At 41.5% G+C, this 16,951-nt stretch overlaps 1 protein-coding gene across 1 annotated transcript in view; it reads left to right on the top strand.

Moving 5' to 3' along the window:
* Window positions 1–211: 211 nt before the first annotated feature.
* The window catches only part of pdgfbb (platelet-derived growth factor beta polypeptide b), an 82,100-nt gene continuing 65,360 nt past the window's right edge, over window positions 212–16,951 (top strand). Inside the window, exon 1 of the mRNA XM_061973357.1 lies at window positions 212–468. Coding sequence (XP_061829341.1) covers window positions 403–468 — 66 coding nt within the window. The 5' untranslated portion in view covers window positions 212–402. The remainder of the gene's footprint in view (window positions 469–16,951) is intronic.

Here is a 16,951-nt window from a genome sequence, read left to right as displayed (position 1 = left end):
GAGCAGGAGGGGGCGGGAGAGAAAGAGTGCAGCAGCAGCAGCAGAGCAGCGCCTCCTCCTACTCGCACTGTGCTGCCTGGTCCGGACGCGCTCGCACTGCCGCCAACAACCAGGATGGGAACTCGGACCGGATCACTTTTGGCTCACTTTCAGTTCGGCGCTGCAGGACTTGGATGTTAAAATTGTTTTGGGAACTTTAGAGTCGGACGTGATTGAAGCTCACTCATATTTGTGGATTTAAAAAAAACAAACAAAAATATTTTCCGTAAAATAAAAAATAAAAAACCTGGACTGTGCACCGTCTTCCTCTCCCTCATCTTCATCCAGCGTGCGAGGACCGCGGGCCTCCGGAGCCTCCATAAATGCTCGGCCCGTCGCAGAGGCTCCAGGCTGGGCGGCAAGATGAGCTCCACCGTGCAGCTGCTGCTCGCGTTACTGGCGACGTGTGTGCGACTTGGCGCCGCCGAGGTGAGTTTGACACGCATGGCAACTTTTTTATTTTTATTATTATTATTATTATTTTTTATCTCCACTTGCACCATCACTGCAATCTCACTCCGGTGCTGCATATTAAACAATATATTTATTTTAGCTTCATAACACTCCTGTTTATGGTGCATCCAGGGCCGTTCCTAGCTAAATTGGGGCCCTATGTAGAATTATTAAGAACATTCTTCACACGTTTTTATGCAAAAAAAACCAACAAAAGAATAAAAACAGTGCAGGTGGGATAGGTACCCAGAGAGGGACAAGCGGTAGAAAAAATGGATGGATGGATTGAAGTTTTATGCATGTTTTGTTCTAAAATCAATCAATTAATTAATCAATGTTTATTTATATAGCCCTAAATCACAAGTGTCTCAAAGGGCTGCACAGCGCCCACATAAGGGCAAGGAAAAACTCACAACCCAGTGGGATGTCGATGAAAATTAAAGTTAAAGTGATTGTCACACACACACGAGGTGTGGTGAAATTTGTCCTCTGCATTTGACCCATCCCCTTGTTCACCCCCTTGGAGGTGAGGGGAGCAGTGAGCAGCAGCGGTGCAATCATTTTTGGTGATTTTACCCCCAATTCCAACCCTTGATAATGAGTGCCAAGCAGGGAGGTAATGGGTCCCATTTTTATAGTCTTTGGTATGACTCGGCCGGGGGTTTGAACTCACAACCTACCCATCTTAAGGCGCACACTCTAACCACTAGGCCACTGAGTAGTAATGACTATATGAGAAACCTTGGAGAGGACCGCAGATGTGGGTAACCTCACCCCCTTTAGGGGAGACATGGGAGGCAATGGATGTCGAGTGGGTCTGACATAATATTGTGAGAGTCCAGTCCATAGTGGATCTAAGATAATAGTGAGAGTCCAGTCCATAGTGGATCTAACATAATAGTGAGAGTCCAGTCCACAGTGGATCTAACATAATAGTGAAAGTCCAGTCCATAGTGGATCTAACATAATATTGTGAATGTCCAGTCCATAGTGGATCTAGCATAATATTGTGAAAGTCCAGTCCATAGTGGAACTAACAAAATAGTGTGAGAGTCCAGTCCATAGTGGATCTAACATAATAGTGAGAGTCCAGTCCATAGTGGATCTAACATAATAGTGTGAGAGTCCAGTCCATAGTGGATCTAACATAATAGAGTGAGAGTCCAGTCCATAGTGGATCTAACATAATAGTGAGAGTCCAGTCCATAGTGGATTCAACATAATAGTGAGAGTCCAGTCCATAGTGGATCTAACATAATAGTGTGAGAGTCCAGTCCATAGTGGATTCAACATAATAGTGAGAGTCCAGTCCATAGTGGATCTAACATAATAGTGTGAGAGTCCAGTCCATAGTGGATCAAACATAATAGTGTGAGAGTCCAGTCCATAGTGGATCTAACATAATAGTGTGAGAGTCCAGTCCAAAGTGGATCTAACATAATAGTGATAGTCCAGTCCATAGTGGATCAAACATAATAGTGAGAGTCCAGTCCATAATAGTGAGAGTCCAGTCCATAGTGGATCTAACATAATATTGTGAAAGTCCAGTCCATAGTGGATCTAACACAATAGTGAGAGTCCAGTCCATAGTGGATCTAACATAATAGTGAGAGTCCAGTCCATAGTGGATCTAACATAATAATGACAGTCCAGTCCATAGTGGATCCAACATAATAATGAGAGTCCAGTCCATAGTGGATCTAACATAATAATGAGAGTCCAGTCCATAGTGGATCTAACATAATAGTGAGAGTCCAGTCCATAGTGGATCTAACATAATAATGACAGTCCAGTCCATAGTGGATCCAACATAATAATGAGAGTCCAGTCCATAGTGGATCTAACATAATAATGAGAGTCCAGTCCATAGTGGATCTAACATAATAGTGTGAGAGTCCAGTCCATAGTGGATCTAACATAATAGTGAGAGTCCAGTCCATAGTGGATCTAACGTAATAGTGAGAGTCCAGTCCATAGTGGATCTAACATAGTAGTGAGAGTCCAGTCCATAGTGGATATAACATAATAATGACAGTCCAGTCCATAGTGGATCTAACATAATAGTGAGAGTCCAGTCCATAGTGGATCTAACAAAATAGTGTGAGAGTCCGGTCCATAGTGGATCTAACATAATAGTGAGAGTCCAGTCCATAGTGGATCCAACATAATAGTGAGAGTCCAGTCCATAGTGGATCTAACAAAATAGTGAGAGTCCAGTCCATAGTGGATCTAACATAATAGTGAAAGTCCAGTCCATAGTGGATCCAACATAATAGTGAGAGTCCAGTCCATAGTGGATCTAACATCATAGTGAGAGTCCAGTCCATAGTGGATCTAACATAATAGTGAGAGTCCAATCCATAGTGGATCTAACATAATAGTGAGAGTCCAGTCCATAGTGGATCTAACATGATAGTGAGAGTCCAGTCCATAGTGGATCTAACATAATAGTGAGAGTCCAGTCCATAGTGGATCTAACATAATGGTGAGAGTCCAGTCCATAGTGGATCTAACGTAATAGTGAGAGTCCAGTCCATATTGGATCTAACATAATAATGAGAGTCCAGTCCATATTGGATCTAGCATAATATTGTAAAAGTCCAGTCCATCGTGGATCTAACATAATAGTGAGAGTCTAGTCCATCGTGGATCTAACATAATAGTGAGAGTCTAGTCCATCGTGGATCTAACATAATAGTGGGAGTCCAGTCCATAGTGGATCTAACATAATAGAGTGAGAGTCCAGTCTATAGTGGATCTAACATAATAGTGAGAGTCCAGTCCATAGTGGATTCAACATAATAGTGAGAGAGTCCAGTCCATAGTGGATCTAACATAATAGAGTGAGAGTCCAGTCTATAGTGGATCTAACATAATAGTGAGAGTCCAGTCCATAGTGGATTCAACATAATAGTGAGAGAGTCCAGTCCATAGTGGATCTAACATAATAGTGAGAGTCCAGTCCATAGTGGGACCAGCAGGAGACCATCCCAGCGGAGACAGGTCAGCAGTGCACAGATGTCCCCAACCGATGCACAGGCGAGCGGTCCACCCCGGGTCCCGACTCTGGACAGCCAGCACTTCATCCATGGCCACCGGATCTGTGTCCTCCCTCTCCCTTGAGGAGAAAATGAATTCATGGGTTGGGGAGGAGACCCTGCCCCAAGTGGAGGAGTTCAAGTACCTGGGAGTCTTGTTCACGAGTGAGGGAAGAGTGGATGGTGAGATCGACAGGCGTATCGTTGCGGACGCTGTATTGATCCGTTGTGGTGAAGAAGGAGCTGAGCCGGAAGGCAAAGCTCTCAATTTACCGGTCGATCTACGTTCCCATCCTCACCTATGGTCATGAGCTTTGGGTTATGACCAGAGGTGGGTAGTAACGCGCTACATTTACTCCGTTACATCTACTTGAGTAACTTTTGGGATAAATTGTACTTCTAAGAGTAGTTTTAATGCAACATACTTTTACTTTTACTTAAGTATATTTATAGAGAAGAAACGCTACTTTTACTCCGCTACTTTTATCTACATTCAGCTCGCTACTCGCTACTAATTTTTATCGATCTGTTAATGCACGCTTTGTTTGTTTTGGTCTGTCAGACAGACTTTCAAAGTGCCTGCCTTACTGGTGACGTTTCACTTCGTTCCACCAATCAGATGCAGTCACTGGTGACGTTGGACCAATCAAACAGAGCCAGGTGGTCACATGACCTGACTTAAACAAGTTGAAAAACTTATTGGGGTGTTACCATTTAGTGGTCAATTGTACGGAATATGTACTGTACTGTGCAATCTACTAATAAAAGTTCCAATCAATCAATCAAAAGTGTGAAGGAAAAAAGATACTTGTTTTATTTCAACCGTACCGTCAAAAGCCTCAAGACTGACCGCACATGAGGACGTTCCTGTCTTCACAATAAAAGTGCCGCGCCATCGCGCCTGCGCTTTCAAAACAAGAGTCTCCGAAAGCCAGCGTAAACAAGCCAGCAAGCTACGGAGTTTGACGCCAATGTATTTCTTGTAAAGTGTATAAAAACGAATATGGAAGCTGGACAAATAAGATGCCAAAAACCCACCACTTTCATGTGGTATTAGACAGAAAGGAGGAACTTTTCTTCTCCTCCATTTGAAAACGAGGACGTTATCATCACTACTGTCTGATTACAATCAACGCAAGTCATCAGAATCAGGTAATACACCAACTTATATTCTTGTCTTCATGAAAGAAAGGAATCTATATGTGTTAAACATGCATGTATATTCATTAAAACACCTTTAACATGTAAACAAAAACAGCAAAATAAATACTTATAAATTATATACTGTATATATCAATGTATATGTATGTATGTATATATATATGTATGTATGTATATATATATATATATATATATATATATATATATATATGATATGAGTGTGTATGTTACTCATCAGTTACTCAGTACTTGAGTAGTTTTTTCACAACATACTTTTTACTTTTACTCAAGTAAATATTTGGGTGACTACTCCTTACTTTTACTTGAGTAATAAATCTCTAAAGTAACAGCACTCTTACTTGAGTACAATTTCTGGCTACTCTACCCACCTCTGGTTATGACCGAAAGGACAAGATCACGGGTACAAGCGGCCCAGATGAGTTTCCTCCGCCGGGTGGCGGGTCTCTCCCTTAGAGATAGGGTGAGAAACTCTGTCATCCACCAAGCCGCTGCTCCTCCACATCGAGAGGAGCCAGATGAGGTGGTTCGGGCATCTGGTCAGGATGTCACCCGAACGCCTCCCTAGGGAGGTGTTTGGGGTATGTCCGACCGGTAGGAGGCCACGGGGAAGACCCAGGACACGTTGGGAAGACTATGTCTCCCGGCTGGCCTGGGAACGCCTCGGGGTCCCCCCGGGAGGAGCTGGACGAAGTGGCTGGGGAGAGGAAAGTCTGGGCTTCTCTGCTTAGGCTGCTATTTGTACAAAAGTGTTAACATTGAAAAAACATGACATATACGTGAACATAACAAAAAAGTTGTACTTTTTATATGTCAGGGCCCTATGCTGCATTGCATTTGCAAAAGACCAAATTAGCCAAGAGTCTGTCAGTCATTTGTGCACGATGGGGGCGTAGTATGATGCCACCATGGCTGAAAACTCGCTCCACTGGAGCACTGGAGGCAGGCACTGCCAAGACTCTCATGGCCACTCGGAACAGTGAAGGACGAGTCTTCATGTTCAATGCCCAGAACAAAAGGGGGGAGAGAGTTGTTTTGGGTTGGTGCACTACTTGTAAGTGTATCTTGTGTTTTTTATGTTGATTTAAATAAAAAATAAAAAATAAAAAATAAAAATTCTTGTGCGGCCCGATACCAATCGATCCACGGACCAGTACCGGGCCGCGGCCCGGTGGTTGGGGACCACTGAGGTAAACAACCAACAGTATGTCAGAAAGCTAGCTAAAACGGTACACATATTCATAATATAGTATACATTTTAACTGACCTTTATTTGACTATTTTTGTCTTTTTTTAGGTGGCTAAAATACGCGGTGCTGCTGACCGCCGTCTAACGTTACGTGTGATATATTGACTAACGTAACCCTGCTTAAAAAAAAATCACTGAACAAAAAGTATGAATAAGGTAGTGAACTGCAACAGATTCCCGTGTTTGCAATAACGTTATAACGTTAGCAGTGAGTTTACAGCCTCACTGATTGAACTACACAGCAAATAAAAGTCACGTTACTTAGCCAATAAACGTTATCTTACATTCAAAACTTACCGTTCTTTGTGCAACTTCAAATGCCGGACGAAGTTGGATGTTGTTGCCTCTCCATCAGTCATTTTCGAACCGCATGTGTTGCATACTGCAAACCGTTTTGTGTTGACCACCTCGTCATTTTTATACCCAAACAAAATTATTTTCGGTATCATTTTTTGTTCACTGGCGTGTGGTTTGGACATGTCTTCTTCCTGCAATTTGATTGGATGAATGCTGTGTGATGAAAACAAAGTAGATCTAATTTGATTGGCTGTTGTACTGAGAGCACACCAGCTGACACACGCAACGCTGATAGACGAGTACACGATGAAAAATACGGAGCGCTCCCGAATAACTTTTTCATCTTTGGGTTTTGGGGAAAGTAGCAAGTCATGTCAAGTCATGTCAAGTCAAAAGGCTCAAGTCCAAATGAAGTCACAAGTCATTGATGTTAAAGTCGAAGTCGAGTTGCAAGTCTTTTTACATTTTGTCAAGTCGAGTCTAAAGTCATCAAATTCATGACTCGAGTCCGAGTCATGTGACTCGAGTCCACACCTCTGGCTCCCAGTCCCTAAAATCAGTCAACGAAAGTTTATTTCATAGCCCTTAATCACAAGTGCCTCACGACATACCCACATCTGGGCAAGGAAAAACTCCAAAAGCCCCCAAAACGGGGAAAAAAAAAAAAAAAAAAAACATTACAAGAAAATACAAAACCTTGTGTGCTTTTTAATTGGCTTTAAGTGGCAATTTAGATCAATCAATCAATCTTTATTTATATAGCCCTAAATCACAAGTGTCTCAAAGGGCTGCACAAGCCACAACGACATCCTCGGTACAAAGCCCACATACGGGCAAGGAAAAACTCACCCCAGTGGGACGTCGATGTGAATGACTATGAGAAACCTTGGAGAGGACCGCATATGTGGGTAACCCCCCCCCTCTAGGGGAGACCGAAAGCAATGGATGTCGAGTGGGTCTGACATAATATTGTGAGAGTCCAGTCCATAGTGGATCCAACATAATAGTAAGAGTCCAGTCCATAGTGGGGCCAGCAGGACACCATCCCGAGCGGAGACGGGTCAGCAGCGTAGAGATGTTCCCAGCCGATGCACAGGCGAGCGGTCCACCCCGGGTCCCGACTCTGGACAGCCAGCACTTCATCCATGGCCACCGGACCTGTGCCCCCCCCTCAAGGAAAAGGGGAGCAGAGGAGAAAAGAAAAGAAACGGCAGATCAACTGGTCTAACAGGGGGGCTATTTAAAGGCTAGAGTATACAAATGAGTTTTAAGATGGGACTTAAATGCTTCTACTGAGGTAGCATCTCTAACTGTTACCGGGAGGGCATTCCATAGTACTGGAGCCCCAATAGAAAACGCTCTATAGCCCGCAGACTTTTTTTGGGCTCTGGGAATCACTAATAAGCCGGAGTTCTTTGAACGAAGATAGATGAAGTGTCTTGTTATTTCCAGGCTTTCGTGGGCCACATAACAGGATTTGTTTGATTAGGGTGTACCCAATCTTATGGCCAGTAACTCTATATTTCATGTTTAATTCGGAAATATACGCAGAAAAACGGTAAAGTGAACTAAGCTGGTGAACTATTACTGCCGCTATTAACAATTTATACTTGAAGGATTGATATGAGAGAGTCCTTGAACGCACCGCCTGCTTCGAATGTGCATTTAGGAGGACGCTGCTCCAGATGTTAAAACGAGCATAAACCGGTGAGCAGCATGCTGTGACCTCATTAACAGTAAAAAAAAAAAAAAAAAGATGTGTATTCTAATTGTAGACAAATATGAGGATGTTAGATCATGCGGAATAAAAGAAGCAGGATGCTTTGCACTGAGGTCACTCAGGAAGCATTTTAGAACGGAATTGTACATTGGGAAAACATTTTTTTTTTTTTTTTTACTGTGAATGCCATTTGTGTTCAAAATGCTTCGGAAGAACATGTACAAACCCCGTTTCCATATGAGTTGGGAAATTGTGTTAGATATTCGGTTGAATATGCTACAAAGACAACATATTTGATGTTCAAACTCAAACTTTTTTTTCTTTGTTGCAAATAATAATTAACTTAGAATTTCATGGCTGCAACACGTGCCAAAGTAGTTGGGAAAGGGCATGTTCACCACTGTGTTACATGGCCTTTCCTTTTAACAACACTCAGTAAACGTTTGGGAACTGAGGAGACACATTTTTGAAGCTTCTCAGGTGGAATTCTTTCCCATTCTTGCTTGATGTACAGCTTAAGTTGTTCAACAGTCCGGGGGTCTCCGTTGTGCTATTTTAGGCTTCATAATGAAATAAGCAGGGGCGTCTATGGTAACGTTGCTTGGATGGCAACATATGTCGCTCCAAAACCTGTATGTAACTTTCAGCATTAATGGCGCCTTCACAGATGTGTAAGTTACCCATGTCTTGGGCACTAATACACCCCCATACCGTCACACATGGTGCCTTTTACACTTTGCGCCTATAACAATCCGGATGGTTCTTTTCCTCGGACACGACGTCCACAGTTTCCAAAAACAATTTGAAATGTGGACTCGTCAGACCACAGAACACTTTTCCACTTTGTATCTTAGATGAGCTCAGGCCCAGCGAAGCCGACGCCGTCTCTGGGTGTTGTTGATAAACGGTTTTCGCCTTGCATAGGAGAGTTTTAACTTGCACTTACAGATGTAGCGACCAACTGTAGTTACTGACAGTGGGTTTCTGAAGTGTTCCTGAGCCCATGTGGTGATATCCTTTACACACTGATGTCGCTTGTTGATGCAGTACAGCCTGAGGGATGGAAGGTCACGGGCTTAGCTGCTTACGTGCAGTGATTTCTCCAGATTCTCTGAACCCTTTGATGATATTACGGAGCGTAGATGGTGAAATCCCTAAATTCCTTGCAATAGCTGGTTGAGAAAGGTTTTTCTTAAACTGTTCAACAATTTGCTCACGCATTTGTTGACAAAGTGGTGACCCTCGCCCCATCCTTGTTTGTGAATGAGTGAATGGGAAGTTGTGTTAGATGTAAATATAAACGGAATACAATGATTTGCAAATCATTTTCAACCCATATTCAGTTGAATATGCTACAAAGACAACATATTTGATGTTCAAACTCATAAACATTTTTTTTTTTTTGCAAATAATCATTAACTTTAGAATTTGATGCCAGCAACACGTGACAAAGAAGTTGGGAAAGGTGGCAATAAATACTGATAAAGTTGAGGAATGCTCATCAAACACTTATTTGGAACATCCCACAGGTGTGCAGGCTAATTGGGAACAGGTGGGTGCCATGATTGGGTATGAAAGTAGATTCCATGAAATGCTCAGTCATTCACAAACAAGGATGGGGCGAGGGTCACCACTTTGTCAACAAATGTGTGAGCAAATTGTTGAACAGTTTAAGAACATCGTTTCTCAAAGTGCAAGAAATTTAGGGATTTCAACATCTACGGTCCATAATATCATCAAAAGGTTCAGAGAATCTGGAGAAATCACTGCACGTAAGCGGCATGGCCGGAAACCAACATTGAATGACCGTGACCTTCGATCCCTCAGACGGCACCGTATCAAAAACCGACATCAATCCCTAAAGGATATCACCACATGGGCTCAGGAACACTTCAGAAAACCACTGTCACTAAATACAGTTGGTCGCTACATCTGTAAGTGCAAGTTAAAGCTCTACTATGCAAAGCCAAAGCCATTTATCAACAACACCCAGAAACGCCGCCGGCCTCTCTGGGCCCGAGATCATCTAAGATGGACTCATGCAAAGTGGAAAAGTGTTCTGTGGTCTGACGAGTCCACATTTCCAATTGTTTTTGGAAATATTCGACATTGTGTCATCCGGACCAAAGGGGAAGCGAACCATCCAGACTGTTATCGACGCAAAGTTGAAAAGCCAGCATCAGTGATGGTATGGGGGTGCATTAGTCCCCAAGGCATGGGTAACTTACACATCTGTGAAGGCACCATTAATGCTGAAAGGTACGTACAGGTTTTGGAACAACATATGCTGCCATCTAAGCGCCGTCTTTTTCATGGACGCCCCTGCTTATTTCAGCAAGACAATGCCAAGCCACATTCAGCACGTGTTACAACAGCGTGGCTTCGTAAAAAAAAAGAGTGCGGGTACTTTAGGGACGGCGTGGCGCAGTGGAAGAATGGCCGTGCGCGGCCCAAGGGTCCCTGGTTCAATCCCCACCTAGTACCAACCTCGTCATGTCCGTTGTGTCCTGAGCAAGACACTTCACCCTTGCTCCTGATGGGTGCTGGTTAGCGCCTTGCATGGCAGCTCCCTCCATCAGTGTGTGAATGTGTGTGTGAATGGGTAAATGTGGAAGTAGTGTCAAAGCGCTATACAAGTACAACCCATTTATCATTTATTTATTACTTTCCTGGCCCGCCTGCAGTCCAGACCTGTCTCCCATCGAAAATGTGTGGCGCATTATGAAGCGTAAAATACGACAGGACTGTTGAACGACTGAAGCTCTACATAAAACAAGAATGGGAAAGAATTCCACTTTCAAAGCTTCAACAATTATTTTCCTCAGTTCCCAATCGTTTATTGAGTGTTGTTAAAAGAAAAGGTGATGTAACACAGTGGTGAACATGCCCTTTCCCAACTACTTTGGCACGTGTTGCAGCCATGAAATTCTAAGTTAATTATCCATCCATCCATTTTCTACCGCTTATTCCCTTTGGGGGCGCTGGAGCCTATCTCAGCTACAATCGGGCGGAAGGCGGGGTACACCCTGGACAAGTCGCCACCTCATCGCAGGGCTAAGTTAATTATTATTTGAAAAAAAAAAGAAAAGTTTATGAGTTTGAACATCAAATATGTCGTCTTTGTAGTGCATTCAATTGAATATGGGTTGAAAAGGATTTGCAAATCATTGTATTCCGTTTATATTTACATCTAACACAATTTCCCAACTCATATGGAAACGGGGTTTGTACAATATTAATTGCTAAATGAAGAAAAAAAAAAAACAGCTCTGGTGAAAGTGTGCAGGTGTACCTTTGTAAGCAAAGGAACGTTCCATTGCGAAGCGCAGCGTCACCATTCAGACACTTGAAGGCATTTGTTCATGGTAATGGGGGTGTGTTTGAAGTCCGCCTTATTCCAACTTGAAATAGTTCAACGGTGGGATTTCCCCGCTTGTATACATCAAAGTTCCTTTTTAAACTTTCACTCACTTTCGCTGTCAGAGTGGAGATGTGCTGACATCCAAATGAGAGATGGCTTGCAAGTCATATATCAGAGAAGTTAGGTTTCACTTTTATGTCAGCCAGTCTTGAAGGAAATTGAGCTATTTGTTCACGGGTGCGATGAAACAGTCATTTCTGGCCCCCCGGGGGGTTGGAGTAATTCCCCTTTTTTTGAATGAAATGAGAGCTGATTGTATGCAGAGGAATCTCACCATATTAGGCTGACCATATAGTGAAGGCATATAGTGAGGCACTGACTTCATCACAGTCAGATTTACAAACATATGAACCCTAAAGAGTATCTTATTCACCATTTGATTGGCAGCAGTTAACGGGTTATGTTTAAAAGCTCATACCAGCATTCTTCCCTGCTTGGCACTCAGCATCAAGGCTTGGAATTGGGGGTTAAATCACCAAAAATTATTCCCGGGCGCGGCGCAGCCGCTGCCCACTGCTCCCCTCACCTCCCAGGGGGTGATCAAGGGGATGGGTCAAGTGCAGAGGACACATTTCATTACACCTAGTGTGTGTGTGACAATCATTGCTACTTTAACTTAACTTTAACTTTACACATACAAACTGTAGCACACAAAAAAGCACATTTAATAAAAAAAAAAAAACGTTATTATGGTCTTACCTTTACTTATAAATTAAGTCCATGCACCGCAACTAAAGCCCTCACTTCAACTTTCCACGTGCAAGATTGAATCTATTTAAAAAAAAGTGTAACCGAGGGTTTATAAATGTCGCCTATACTGTATGAAACTACAAAATAACAAACACGGAGGCTCCGGTTTACACGAGGACCACTTTATTTACCTTCTTTCAAAAACCTCCGCAACGTGTCATCACTTCCGCTCTTAGCGCCTTCAAAATAAGAGCTCAAGGCATATACTGTATAACGGCGCATAACAGGAACTTAACATCACAAAGAGGAAAGCCCATGAAAATAGGTTACAAAAGTTATTTAATAAGGAGCCAAAAAGTGCAAAAACAATAATGTTCGTGTTGGAGGAGTTGTGAATTAGGTACACCTGCAGTCTGCAGGTATACATAATGTTGTGTCCCTGCAGTCATTCACAACTCCTCCAACACCAACATTATTGTTTTTCCACTTTTTGGCTTCTTATGAAATAATTTTTTTAAATAGATTCAATCTTCCACGTGGAAAGTTTAAGTGTGGGCTTTAGTTGATATAACAATTCAACGGCGGGGGTGCAGGAGGCGAGCCTCAGCCAGTGCGTCTTTTGCAGCCGTTTTATGATTGCTCAGCACAATAAATACTTTACACACATACAGTTGTTGACAAAATACACTGTACATTATATACCTCAGCTAACTAAACTATGGAAATGTATAATATAATTCATATAGCAATACGGTCTCACTGCACAGCAGGCCAGCAGTTAGCCGAGTCCGGAATCCATGTTGAGGCACTGAGTGACGTGCCTCAACTGGCTGCTGTTCACCGCACCGTCTCTTCTCAGTATTTGAACGGCAAATGTGAAAATTCAGCGATTTTGAATAAAAATAATCTAAAACCGGTGAAGTTAAATGGAAAATAACTTTATAGTATAATCACTGGATACATATAACAATTTTTTTTTTTTTTCTTTTTACATTTTTTTTCTTTCCATGATGGCAGGTGAGGCCCTGCCTCACCTGCTTCTAGTGACTGCACGTCACTGGTGAAATCCCAAAAAGAGGACACATATATGCGTGCCAAGGCCGGGACTAGGTGAACATTTGCCAATGATACTCCAACTTGCTTTATAAATAATATATTTATTTAAATAAAGCGTTTTTTATCCTCTGTTGACAGCAGTGTTGGCGCTAGGAATTTTCTAAATGGGGTCCCAGGGACCCCATCAAGTCATAAAAATGGGGTCCCACAGTAAATTTTTGGGGTCCCACTTTTTTGTAAGCGTTTTGAAAACAAATGATAAACGTATGCATTATCCTGTTATATCTCACATTCTATATTGTGTTTTGGAAAAAGGTTGTCATAAACGTTACTTCATTCATTAAAAAAAATAATACAAAAGCAAACAAATGTGTATACATATGTAAATGTATTCAGTTATAAACACTTTCTTCTTTCCTTCATGGATCTAAACTAGAGATGCGCGGATAGGCAATTATTTCATCCGCAACCGCATCACAAATGTCGTCATCCATCCGCCATCACCCGAACCAACATTTTATCAAAACCACACCCGCCCGCACCCGCCCGCACCCGCCCGCACCCGCCCGCACCCGCCCGCACCCGCCCGTTGTTATATAACTAATATAGACGATGCAAGGCATTAGTGAGGTTAGAAAGCTTTTGCCTGTTAAAGAAAGGAGACTGATCCAATGTAGCAGAGACATTCAATGCGTGCCACGCATTAGTGGCTAAGAGATATTAATGCGTGATAATATTATTTATCATTATTATAATATTATTGTCATTTCCATTAAGAAAGTGTTGACTATTGTTGCCAATGCCCTCAGATCAGGAGTGCGTTCCTCACACTTTGTGTGCGCAGTTGCAGCAAGCAGAACGAGGCCTTTAAGAAGTTAAAAAAATGTTTTAGAAAGACTAGGCCTATATTTTCGTTAGGTAAAAAAAAAATTCTGAATTTATTTCAATGAATATTAACTTGTTAACGTTATAATGCTCAAATAGGGACGAGGGCGGGGTGCACAGTGAAACAGTGAACAATTTTGCGACAAAGATGAACCTTTATTGATTGATCTGCAGCCATGACAAAATATCAGACAATCTCCATTGTCAACAACAGGCAGGAAAATAAAGATAAACACATAGCCTATGTTGTAGGCATAGGCTCATATGTTTTTAAGTTGAAATAAAATTTTTAAAAAAAAAGTGCCTCATAAGCCTTAGGCTGTCAATCACGCGCACAAACTTAAATTATACAATAAGATATGTATGTCATCCCTATTTAAACAAAAATAAATTAAATAAATAATAATAATAAATTACTTGCAACTTATTGGCCAAGGCAAATAGCTGAAGGGAGGAAATCAAACCCATCAGACTGCACTTTATCATCAAACTTGAATTATAATGAAAATAGACGGTCGCGACAAACAAAGCAGGCTAAATATCCTTACATTGTCGCCAATCGGAGATGCGCTTCACTTGAAAGCGAGGCCAAATAATTAACACACATAGTAGTATATCTCGAATAGAAAAAAAAACACAATAAACAACGCAATTGCCTTAATTCCTTTGCATTGTAGTGCGCCCAAACAACACGTAACCATCAAAATTATTCAGCTGACCGAACTCAATATAGGTTAGACATGGGCTTATTTGGTATAGCCTATAGGTAACGTAGACTAATTCGTTTAACATATCCAACCGTATGTCTACTTACTTTTTCTTTTGTTAGCACTATGCAGGAATAAAATGGCATCTACAGTGCCAGGATTCATGCGAGAGCGCCTGGCCTCTAAAATCTGAAAGAGCGCTCACTTGCGGCACTTGTTGCTGGGACGCATAGGATTCTCTTGGCAAGGTGTTGTAGTCGTGGGAATGATTGTCCTTGTTTCCCCCAAAAGGAAAGTAGATTTTCCTCTGCTGATCCGTCGAGATGCAAGTTTGTCGAGGAATAATCCTCTACTTCATCAACGGGCACAGGTGTATCCTCCTCCCATTCTGTGAAGTCAATACTTTTCTTTTTCGGTGATGCACCATCAGCTCCACCTAAAGGACCGATAAAATCTATACGTTTTTCGTATGTGGGTAACAACATTTAACTATGTATATATATTTCCGAATTGGTTCAACTGCCAACCGCCCGCATCTATTTACAGTCTATTGTTTTCGTCATGTCACCCGCCCGACCCGCGGATTATCCGCGGACTCCGCGGTTGTGTCCGGAAACCGCGCATCTCTAATCTAAACTTTACCGCTGCTGCTAGTTTTTTTTATGTTTTTATTGAATAAGTTTTAGTGTATTTATTTCAGTATAAAAGTGTCAAAAGTGTTTTGCTTGGGTCATGAAATGATGATAATGGTGTGCCAAGGCATACATACATTTTATATTTAAATCTCTGGAGTCTACATCAACTTCATTCATTTCTAAATGTTTTAGTTTTTTTTATGTTTTTGTTTTTTTGTTTGATTTCCGCCCTTTTTTGTCAAACAAAACTATGTTTTAATGGCAAACACACAAAATATGCAAAATTTTCCACCAAAAATATTTTTCAAAGTGGAATATTTGATGTGACGTAATGGGAACCTTGGATAGGTCAATAATTCATAATAACATTGATTTTGATTCAATAAAAAAACAAACAGCTTTGTTTTATTAGTCAACATTGCAACTTTTTATAAATTACATTTTACCTTTAAGCTTTTTTATTTCACTTTTGTTATGTTTTTGTTTATTTTAATAGTATTTTTAGAATGTGCCGTGGGTCTTTAAAACATTAGCTGTGGGCCACAAATGGCCTCCGGGGCACACTTTTGACACCCCTGCTATAGATAATAAAAAATTAAATGTGGTAAATCTATGGATAAAAAGCAGAGCCTGGCGACGCATGCGCATTTATCATAACTCTCTCTCTCTCTCTCTCTCTGTTTCGAACATCATCCCTAATCAGAGCTGTCATTAATCTATTTTATGGAGAAATGTCGTTGATCAAATAACTGGCACCCAATGTTATTAAAAAATTTTTGATGAGAGAATCATTTTGAATGGACAATCGATTCTGAATCGAATCATTAACCCCCAAGAATCGAATCAAATGGAATCGTGTGGTGCCCCAAGATTCACAGTCTTAGTATCTGCACATTAAGTTCCATTTCTGGTTCTATGGTCAAGGTCAAGGTCAAGGTTCAACTTTATTGTCCCCGCGGGGAAATTTGTCTTGGGCACAGTGCATCATTGCTTTCTTAACATACCCAAAAACAACAGAACAAAAACACAAGCACAGACACAACCACAACCATACAACTAACATTTAAACATCAGAACATGGAGCTTGATAGACATAGGTGGCACTTTGATGTAGGCATAAAATCTACAGTATGGAGATAAAGATAAAGTACCAATGTGCATTGCACTAGAGCTCATGGATAAAGTGCTGTGTGCTAAAGTGCTTAGTTCTAAAGTGCTATGTGCTAAAGTGCTAAAAAAGTGCTAACCTATGTATTAAAATTCTATTGCACATTGTTGGTCAGCTTAATGGAGGCTGGAACAAATGATAATTTAAGGCGGTTAGATTTGCATAGTGGGACCCGGAGTCTTCTCCCTGATGGCAGGGTTCCATATTCAGGAAAGAGTGGGTGTTGTGAGTTGGAAATAATTTTCTTAGCTTTTTTCCTAACTGCCTGCTCATAGATGCTCTGTATAGGCTCATATTCTTTCCTCCCTACGATTTTCATTGCCGTTTTATGAATGCCCGGCCAGTTTGCTTTTTAGCTTAACGGTTAGGTTGCCAAACCATGAGGTGATCCCGTATCTAATGATGCTCTCTACA

This window comes from Nerophis lumbriciformis, linkage group LG22, assembly GCF_033978685.3.
Source record: "Nerophis lumbriciformis linkage group LG22, RoL_Nlum_v2.1, whole genome shotgun sequence".
NCBI lineage: Eukaryota > Metazoa > Chordata > Actinopteri > Syngnathiformes > Syngnathidae > Nerophis > Nerophis lumbriciformis.
Note: the sequence above shows the minus strand (reverse complement) of the source record. Positions and strands in the feature narration are given on the sequence as shown.